Below are 10,142 nucleotides of genomic sequence, written 5' to 3'. Positions count from 1 at the left end.
TTGGAAAGGTTAATAATTAGTATTTCGCTAACATTTGTTAAGTGCTCATATGTTCCACACCGAGCTCCCTCAGAGGCATATTAACTCATTTATCCTTATAATAGCCCTAAGAGGTAGGTACTATTACCACCGACCTCATCTTACAGGTTTTAAAATAGGCCCAAATACCCAAAGGTCCAACAGCAGTCAGCATTGGAACTCAGGCAGCTTCACTGCAGAGCCCAGCGCTCTTTTGCCACAAGCCAGGAGAGGATTCGATCCAGGGGCTCTGGGCTACCAGACCTCAGCTCGCCGGGGTGGGCGCATCCCCGTGCCCACTTAGGGCAGTCTAACTGCCAGCCCTGTTCGCTCGCAAAGCAAACCAAATCTTCCACAACTAGCTTTATGTGCATCTGGGGGAAATGTCTTTCTCGGTCGACACCCAGGAACCCCATGAACGGGTCCAGGCTCTGGTAAAAATAAAATTTATGTAGTCCCAGAAAGCGGAGAAGCGAAACATCTTGTGAACTGATTTACACTGCAATTGTTAACTGTCGCTCCGGGACCCCCTCAAACCGCGGCGCCCAAAATCTGCACCTCCCCCTTCCGCCGGTGCATCCTGGGAGACACAGTCCCAATTGGGCCCTGGAATTTGTAGTCTAGGTTCCTGGCGCTAGCACCGCCTACCTCCCGGCTCTCTCGAAAAGCCGCTGGTAATCCCATTTGCTCTCCAACACTGCTCTCTGCCGGCTTTTTCTTGGGTTGCCGGGACTGTGAGTCTGTTCCGGCTGCTCCGGAAGCGAAGCTTTCTCTTCCGGAACGAGCTTCTCGGCAACCGCACGTGGTTGCGTTGCCCGGGCTTGAGCCGGTCTTGGCAGAAACGTAATTTGAACTGTCTCCCCGGAGCGAGTGAGCCCAGGGAGAGCCATGGAGGGCCAGAGTGTGGAGGAACTGCTGGCAAAGGCGGAGCGGGACGAGGCAGAGAAGCTGCAGCGCATTACGGTGCACAAGGAGCTGGAGCTGGAGTTCGACCTGGGTAACCTGCTGGCCTCAGACCGGAACCCCCCGACGGGGCTGCGGCGCGCGGGACCCACGCCGGAGGCTGAGCTGCAGGCCCTGGCGCGGGACAACACTCAGCTGCTCATCAACCAGCTGTGGCAGCTGCCCACGGAGCGCGTGGAGGAGGCGCTGGTGGCACGGCTGCCGGAACCCACCACTCGCCTGCCGCGCGAGAAGCCCGTGCCCCGGCCGCGGCCGCTTACACGCTGGCAGCAGTTCGCGCGCCTCAAGGGCATCCGTCCCAAGAAGAAGACTAATCTGGTGTGGGACGAGGTGAGTGGCCAGTGGCGACGCAGGTGGGGCTACCAGCGCGCCCGCGATGACACCAAGGAATGGTTGATCGAGGTACCCGGTGGTGCCGACCCCTTAGAGGACCAGTTCGCCAAGCGGATCCAGGCTAAGAAGGAACGGGTGGCCAAGAATGAGTTGAACCGGCTGCGTAACCTGGCTCGCGCGCACAAGATGCAGCTGCCCAGCGCGGCTGGCATGCACCCTACGGGACACCAGAGTAAGGAAGAATTGGGCCGCGCCATGCAGGTGGCCAAGGTCTCCACCGCCTCTGTGGGGCGTTTCCAGGAGCGCTTGCCCAAGGAGAAGGCTCCCCGGGGCTCCGGCAAGAAGAGGAAGTTTCAGCCCCTTTTCGGGGACTTTGCAGCAGAGAAAAAGAGCCAGTTGGAGCTGCTGCGGGTGATGAACAGCAAAAAGCCTCAGCTGGACGTGACTAGAGCCACCAATAAACAGATGAGGGAGGAGGACCAGGAGGAGGCTGCCAAGAGGAGGAAAATGAGCCAGAAGGGCAAGAGAAAGGGGGGCCGACAGGGTCCTGGGGGCAAAAGGAAAGGTGCCCCGCCCAGCCAGGGAGGGAAGAGGAAAGGGGCCTTCGGAGGCAAGATGAATTCTGGACCGCCTCGCTTGGGCGGGAAGAGGAAAGGAGGACACCACCAAGGAGGAAAGAGAAGGAAATAATTTTCACCCTCGAACCCTTCTGTAAACCAAGAACTATACTAAATGTTAAGTTTTAGTTAACGAGGGGGGTGGGGAGGGATGTTGCAGCCTGTGGCCGCAGCCTTCACTGAGATTGAGCTTGAAGGATAGACTGCCCTCCCCCCAAGATAGTATGTAAATGTTGGACTCTTCAAATTAATGTTTTTCCCACAACCCAGAATTTGGCTGGAGATTAAAGGATGTATTTGAGGACATAAGAATCCGGGAAAGAATTTGGTGGAAACTGGGAATGAGTTCTGTTTTTTAAACAGACATCTTTTTTTCTTTTAACTTTGGATATATTGTGAGGGAGAAATCAACTTTTTTATAACAAGGGAGTGTATCAAATGGGAACGGAAAGATTACATTTTCAAAACTGGATTTATAAGTAACTCTTACAAAGGTTATTTAATAAAAGTGTGTATCTTAGGTTACTTTTGACATTTTGGTTATTGGTAGAAATTCTAAGTAAAGCCAGGGGATACCTGGTTCAGATTATTTTAATTTACTTTCTAAAAAACATAAAGCGGGCAATTTATGGTGATTTCAGTGATAACAAAAGAAATATGAGTTTTTCTAATAAGTATCAGATATAATATTGAAAGTGCAGTACAACTGGTGTCTCTTTGAAAAAAGATTCTATGCTTTTTAATACTGTGAAAACGCTGATTTGCTGTAAATTGTAAATTGGGCTTCACTAAATAATGGTAATAATCCTCATTAATCCAGGAAATACTTAAAACTTTCTCAACATTTATGTCCCCAGTTTTTTTTAAACTTCAGGTAGGGTCTGTTTTGAGAAGAGAGAAACCCACCAAACCTTTACTGGAACACTTATCTTTGACTCTTTCGTCAAACTGACCTTAACTGGTTCGATTAGGAGGTCAAATGTTCATAGCTTTTATGGGTCTCTTTCCCTAATTGATCTCAGTAACTTGTCTTTATAAAAATGAATTATTTCCTGAAGAGGATTCATAGTAGACTAGAATCCAGAGGAGCCTTTTTGCTGCTGTTACAGCCCCATGAGCCACTCTACTCTGGTTTTTGATCTGACAGTTGATAGGAAATTAAAGTTGGGAGTTCATTTTGTCTTTTTTCAGTGTTTCCTCATTTTTATAAGTTATCTTTAGAAATCACTGTGGAAGAAAAGATTAATTCTAATTTCATGATATATTACTAAAAACACAGGTGTTCAATTGTCATTGTCTTAGGATACTTTCTGATTAAGTTAAAGTCGAACTTTGCCATCATTGATCAACTCTCCCACTGGGAAGTGGAGCACTTGGCCTATAGTGTAATCATGTAAAGTTTTTAACTACTCATGAAACCATTTAATGGTACCTTAACTTCATCAAAAGCTGTTATAGAGCACTTAACACCTTTTTAGTTCTCAAATGTCCAGGGTGTTTTGTTACTGTTTTGTTTTGGGATTTTTCGGTTTTTTTGTTTTTAGACTTGATTTAGCAGTTGGACACAGCACTGGCACTGTAAAAAAAAAAGAAAAAACCTCGGGCTTTTTGCAAGGTCCTTATTTACTATTAAAACGGTTTAAATGCAATGTCTTAATTTATTTGGAAAATAGGAAGGCAAAGTAGAATTTTAAAGGAATCAGTGGAAAAAGAATGCCCCTGTTTACCTCCCTTTCCCCATATCCCCAATATGTGAAATAAAGGGTTTTAAGTAGAGAGACTGAAGTACCCACGATCCTACAAAGCAGTTACCTTTGGGGCAATTTCAGAGGTGGATGGTGAGACTGCGCTTTAGATTTCTACCCGTGGGAAAATGATACTGATCAAGAGGGCTAACGCTGGGGCAGGAGATTGAGCATAGGGGGTGGGCAGTCTCGGTCCAGTGGGCGGGAGCAGGAGGGCGGTGGCCGGGATTGGCCGGCGGAGGGGGCGGGGGGAGGAAGGGCTACTGGAAGGAAGACTGCACGGCCATGGCTGCAGCCACGCGCGCCCGGGTCGCGCACTTGCTGAGGCAACTGCAGCGAGCAGCGTGAGTGCAGGGCCGGCGGGCGGGCAGGGGACCAGAGGATGCCGCCGTGCCCACGCAGCCCCTCTGGGTGCGACCCGCCGGGCCCCCCGCGGTCTTAGCGTACGTTACTTACAAGAACTCGAGGAAGGGGATACCATTGCGCGTGCCCTCTGCACGTCAGAGCCGTGCGCCAGGTCGGACCGCATTGTAGCGGGGTGCCATGCAACCACGCACAGAGCAGCGAGGCAGGTTGCACCCTGCTTGTTCTACGTTAAGGAAACAGGCCCAGAGAGGACAGTGCCTGGTCCATATCAAGGCAGACATTGGAGGGCGTGGCACAGCGACCGAAACAAATTCATGTATCCAATCAACGCATTTGTATTGGGTGTAAGTTACGTTCCAAAAACTATTCTAGGTGCTGGGGATACAAAGGTGAAAGACTCTGGAGCAGTTTAAACTCTAGCGGGTAATTGGTGAGGGGACAGGGTTTGTGAACGGGCCTGTGAGGAACAGAGAGGACAGGGAGTGCAGAAGAGAAAGATGGATGTGAGAAATCACCTGGAGCTTCACGCCCTGGCGTGTACAGGGAGTCAGGGTATTAAATGTTACGACATGCCTGACTCCCCGTCCAGAAATGCGAGGTATATAGTAGCCACCTGATAAATATTTGTGCAATGTACAAATGCACAAGTCAGCCTGAGAAAACATGTAAAATTTTGAGCTAACAGGTAGAAATAAGGGGAAAGAAGGGTGACTAGAGAGGAATTTCAGGTAACTGGGAAGAACAGCACTACTGGCAAGAGATGTAGTTCCAGGATCTAAAAGTGGCTAAAATCTGGATCTACCTTCATAGAAGAAAGTGAGGATGGAGAAGATAGACCCTGAATAAGAATATAGCACTTATTAGGCACTTACTATGTGCCAGGCACTGTCCTACATGCTTTACATATACTATTAATTGTAACTGTAATCCTTACAACAACCCTATGCCATACTGTATTATCCTCATGTTACAGATTTTAAAAACACGAAGAAAAGGAATCTGTCCAGTGTCACACAGCTAAGCAGATGGCACAACCATAATTTGAACCCAGATAGTCTAGCTTCACGGCCCTTGTTCTCAGTCCTATGCTAAAGAATTTGAATTATGTCCTGTAGATAATGGAAAGTTATGGAAGCAATAGTTCTCACTGTGAAACACTAATACTTTGAATGCCCCATGGGGGGGGTGGAATTCCATGGCTAAATAAATGGGAAACTGCTCACTACTGTGAACAGTCAACAGGGTTGCTCTAAGAAGTCAACAGGTTGAAAAAAAAAGGTTAGCTGTATTTAAACTCTTTGTTCTAATCTGTGTTCTCATAAAATTTTTATCAAGCAACACTATTCATATCTCTTGGAACCAGTGTCATGTAGAACATGTTTTTGGAATGGTTGTATGACAAAGGACATGGCATCAGCTTTCAGTATACAGTGGAGAAGAAAGACCAAAAGTAAAGGTGCTAAAAGGTGATGGCTTCAGGTACCAAGGGGAGGCTGCTGGTACAAGGGGTAGATGTGAGAAATACTGAGGAGTCCATTAAAATCAGGATTGTGTATCTGATCGGTGAAACAGAAGGAGAAGTTGAAGTTTCTGGCTGGGGTATCAGGTAAACATTGGGGCCATTTACCAAGATGGGGACTATAAGAGCATTAGCTTTAAGAGGAAGATGATAACTTACCTGAGGAACTTCAAATTGGACACACCTCAGGTACATCCAGGTGAAGAAGACCTTCAGCAGGTAATAGACTATATTGTTCTGGAGCTCAGGAGTGAGTTGGAACTCACCCACGTGTATAGAGGACAGCTGAAACTGTGGGTGTGGAAGCAAAGGCCTTAGCAAACTGTGAACCTAGAAGAGTTGAGAATGAGGTCCCCAGGAGCAGCAATGTGTTAAAGCAGGAGTGGCAAAATGGAGCTTATTTTTTAAATAGGGTATGCATTTAAAAAGTTGGAGATTTCAGATAAAAATGTTGGAAAATTGGGAAATGGCATCATTGGGCCCACATTTCACCTGGAAGGTCTGCCAGGGCTGAGGTGAAGTGGTGGCCACCTCCTCTGAACAGGGCAAGCATTCCAGCTTCCTGAGAGACCCTGGCATACAGCCCGCCATTCATTCTGCACAGCAGCTACACAGCCAGCCAGCAGCTCTGACCTTTCATTTACATTATCTACCAGCCTCCTTAGGGACTTGGATTTGCAAATGATTTGCACTTTGAATGGAGGGAAAGGAGCCAGTATTAAAGGACAGGAACATGGTCAGAGAAGTAGGAGAAAGCCCAGGAGGGAAGAACTGCACAATCACTGCAGATTTGCAGTGTTCTCATTCATGGGGTACAGTAAGAAACAAAACAACCTAATATCCCTGGTGTGTAAGTGTGTAGGTATATTACATGTTGATAGGTATTAAAGAGAAAGTAAAGGAGGATGGGTCGTTGGAGGAGGGGATGCAATTTTAGAGAAGATGGACAGAGAAGACCTCACTGTATTAGTTTCTTATTGCTGCTGTAACAAATTACCATGAACTTGGTGGCTTAGAACAACACACATTTATTCTCTTACAGTTCTGAGGTCCAAAATCAGTTTTATTGGGTCAAAATCAAGGTGTAAGAGGGCCATACTCCCTTCAGAGGTTCTAGAGGAGAATCCATTATCTTGCTCTTTCCAGCTTCTAGAGCTGCACTTTTTGCAACAGTAGACCATAGCTCCTTCCTCCATCTTCACAGCCAGCAATGTAGCCACTTGCTTCAGTGGTCACATTGCCTTTCTTTATGTCAAATCTCCTTCTGCCTGTCTTGTATAAGGATGCCTCTGATTATATTTAGGGCCCACCCAGATAATCCAGGATAATCTTTCCATCACAAAATCTTTAATTTAATCACATCTGTAGAGTCCCTTTTGCTGTACAATGTTCACAGGTTCCAGGTATTAGAACCTGAATATCTTCAGAATCTCAGCCAACCACACTCACTGAGAAGGTAACTTACAGAAAGACCCATGGAAGGAAGGAGTGAGCTGTGTGGCTCTCTGTGAAGGTACTGAGAGATGGAGAATACAAGCATGGTTTTAGAACATGGTGACTGAAGCAGAGTGAGTGAGGGGAAGATGAGGTCAGAGATGTTGGGGGCCAGAGGGGGGCAGCCAAGGATGAGTTTGGCCTAAACAACTGGAAGGATGAAGTTGCCATTTAACTGGGGTGGGGAAGAGGCTTTAAGGGAAGACCAGGAGCTGAGTCTTAGGCAGGAGCTGAAATGCCTAATAAACATTCAAGTGGAGATGTTGGAGGAGGCAGCTGAATCGAGTTTAAGCAAGACATATAAACCAGAAGGATAAAGGTGGAAACCATCAGCATAGAAGGCACTCAAGACCATGAGATAATAAGGTGAGGTCACTCAGGGAGTGAGAGTAGAAAAAAAGAGAAGGATCCACAGGCCCAACCCTGGGACCCTCCAGCATTCAGAGTCAACAGCATGAAAAGAAACTAGGCCAGGAGCAGCCTGGAAGCCAAGGGAAGAAAGTGTTTCCAGGGAGAAAGGAGTGGATAGGAGGATGCTGCTGACAGGCTGGGCAAGATGAGGACTGAACTGAGAACTGAGTGGTATATTAGCAAGGTAAAGGGCATTAGTGACCTGGTAAGCTGTTAGTGGAGTCATAGGGCAAAGATCAGTGGGAGGGGACCCAGAGAGAAAGCAGAGAAGCGAGAGAGCAGGTACAGTCAGCTAAGGACAGGGACAGTGGTGGGGGCAGCATCAGCAGAGAGAAGAAGGACAAGAGAAGGTTGTTGTTAATATAAAAAGGGAAAAACAATATTTTATGCTGGTGGATAAGATCTACTGGGAGGGAAACTTTGATGATACAGGACAGAAAGATGATACAGTGATGTCCTTGAGTAAATGAGGGGAGGTTGAGATTTAGTGCACAGGAGAGGGGCTGACCTTTCCTGAAAGCTTGGCCAGTTTATCCTGCCCAGTGATACTGGGAGGAAGGCCAGAATAATCAGGCCAGAGCCAGAGATTGGGTAAATGTGACCTTTGCTCTACCCGTGGTTTCTTCAGCTTCTCAGGAGGAGTAGAGAAGCCCATCAGTGGTTTCAGGCTATCATAAGGTGGGGGAACCCACAGTCTGTTCTCCCTACCCCTGCTCGGTTCTGTGTCTTGGCACACCAGGAAAGAGAGAAAAAGCCTAGAGGATTTTAAACATTAAACATCTACATTTATTTATTTATTCATTTACTCATTCCTTCAATCAATATTCTTTCAATCAGTGTTAGTTTGTGCCTGTTATACAATGCTAGCCATTGCGGATAAAGTTGTGATAAAGGGTAGATCTAGTTTTGCCACCATGAAATTTACAATCTAGAGGCAGACACAAACGAGAGTGGTACCAACAATACAGCGTGATAATAGTTCTAGTGGAGAGGGAGGCATGGTACAGACCACAGAGGGAGAGTGCCTGAGGCCTCCAGCCTTAGGGAAGACTGCCCAGGGGAAGTGACATTTGAACTGACACTAGAAAGGACACTAATTACCTGGAAGAAGAGGGAGAAACATGTTCCACGCAGAGGAAATAACAAGGACAAAGTTCCGGAGGCAAGGAAGAGAATGTTTGGCCCATTCAAGGAAAAGAACAAATTTTCCAGGAGCTCCAGAGATGGAGGGAGATGAGGGACCAGGCTAGAGAGATTAGCTGGGCCAGTGAGGCAGGGCCAGGTCTGAACTTTATCCAAAGAGTCATGGGAGGGAGTGGGGGGGGGCCATCATTGGAAATTAGCCCCTAACCAGTGTGTGGCAAAAGTGGAGCCAAGAGAAGCCTGTTAGGGACTCTAGTTATCCAGACGAGAGATGACACTGAAACCAGGGATTAGCAGAGGACCCACAAGAAGTGGGTGGATTTGGGTAGAAAAATATTGGGGGGACTTGATGAGTGGTTTGCTATGAAGGGTAAGGGGTGAGCCCAGGATAGTACCCAGTATTTAAGGAATGAGCAAAGTGGAAAAGGAGCTTGAGAAAGAATAATTAGAGGAAGCCCAGGTGAGTAGGGAGTCCTAGAAGCCAAGGAAAGCATTTCACCCCTCCAAGGAGGGGGTGGCCCAGTGTTCATTGCTAGGAGAGCAAGGTGCTAGGGGGTGGGGAGTCTGAGAAGTAGGGATACAGCAGGAAAGCTGGGAATTGTTGAGACAGCAGCCAGATTTCAGAAAGCCAAGCAATGTGTGGGAGGCAAGAAAATGGAGCCAGCAGACCTAGGCCAGGAGGGGAGACCCAGAGAGGGTGAGCAAGTCAGAGGGGACAAGAGGGTGAGACTTTGAAGCATGAAACTCTTAAATGACAAAGATCAAGTGAGGGGGGGAAGACTAGGAAACACAGAACAGATGAAGGCCCCAGGAAGGCAAGACAGGATGGGATTCAAACCACAAGAAGTAGAAATGATTAATCAAGGCGGCCTCAGAACCTTAAAAATATAAAAAGAAGGGGGAGGGCTGTACTAAAGCATGTGCTCCCACAGTCCTGGGCATGGGAAAGTTTTGAGTCTGGACATTTTCTTCCCCTTGCCTCCACTTTCTTGTCCTTGGATGGTGTAAAGCGGGGAAAGTTCACCAAAGAAAGTCCACCTGTGAAGGACAACGCCTTGGCCTTGCCTGCTGTGTTTTCCCTGGGCAGGCTGTGAGAATGGTTCACGCCCGTGGGATGCTCCCGGGACTCTCAACACTTGGCATGTTCGGCCGTGTCCAGGAGGTGGCAGCCTTGACTCATGGTGGCGCTCACACCCGCTTCCCGGGTCCGCTTTGACTTAAATCTGTTTTTGAAGTCTTGACCACCCCTGAATTCAACACTTTTCCTTCCTTCTCCACCTCCCCCCTCAGATGTTTTCGCTCCAAATTGGAAGGGGGGATGGGGAGGTTATGCACTCACGTATCTACTGGGACCCCACTAGGTCAAGAAATAGAAACATGTAACCCTTCTGCGATGCTCAAACGCATAGGGAACAGGAGAAAGGGGCTGTGTGCAGGAAACGGGAGGCGACTGGACTGGGACGGGAAACAGAGCCAAGGGTAGAGAAGTGGACTGGGAACTGAGAAGAGGAGAGATTAGGGAGGAGAGGGTGA

General features: G+C 47.7%; 2 protein-coding genes across 4 annotated transcripts in view; both read left to right on the top strand.

Moving 5' to 3' along the window:
• The first annotated feature begins 779 nt into the window (after positions 1–779).
• On the top strand, positions 780–3,580 carry RRS1 (regulator of ribosome synthesis 1). The gene has a single exon (XM_045789004.2). It carries the CDS (start codon positions 907–909, stop codon positions 2,002–2,004), a length of 1,098 nt encoding a protein of 365 aa, XP_045644960.1. The 5' UTR covers positions 780–906; the 3' UTR covers positions 2,005–3,580.
• A 349-nt stretch (positions 3,581–3,929) lies between these two features.
• Positions 3,930–10,142, top strand: part of ADHFE1 (alcohol dehydrogenase iron containing 1) — a 32,196-nt gene continuing 25,983 nt past the window's right edge. Inside the window, exon 1 of one of the 3 annotated variants that reach the window (XM_045789003.2) lies at positions 3,930–4,020. In XM_045789003.2, coding sequence (XP_045644959.2) covers positions 3,962–4,020 — 59 coding nt within the window. In that variant the 5' untranslated portion in view covers positions 3,930–3,961. Of the gene's footprint in view, positions 4,021–4,049; positions 4,387–10,142 lie in introns of those variants that run through there. The other 2 variants (XM_087864855.1, XM_045789002.2) reach the window with 2 other exon arrangements.

The sequence above is a fragment of the Ursus americanus genome, chromosome 9, assembly GCF_024610735.1.
Source record: "Ursus americanus isolate L20-20 chromosome 9, mUrsAme1.1.p, whole genome shotgun sequence".
Classification (NCBI taxonomy): Eukaryota; Metazoa; Chordata; class Mammalia; order Carnivora; family Ursidae; genus Ursus; species Ursus americanus.
Note: the sequence above shows the minus strand (reverse complement) of the source record. Positions and strands in the feature narration are given on the sequence as shown.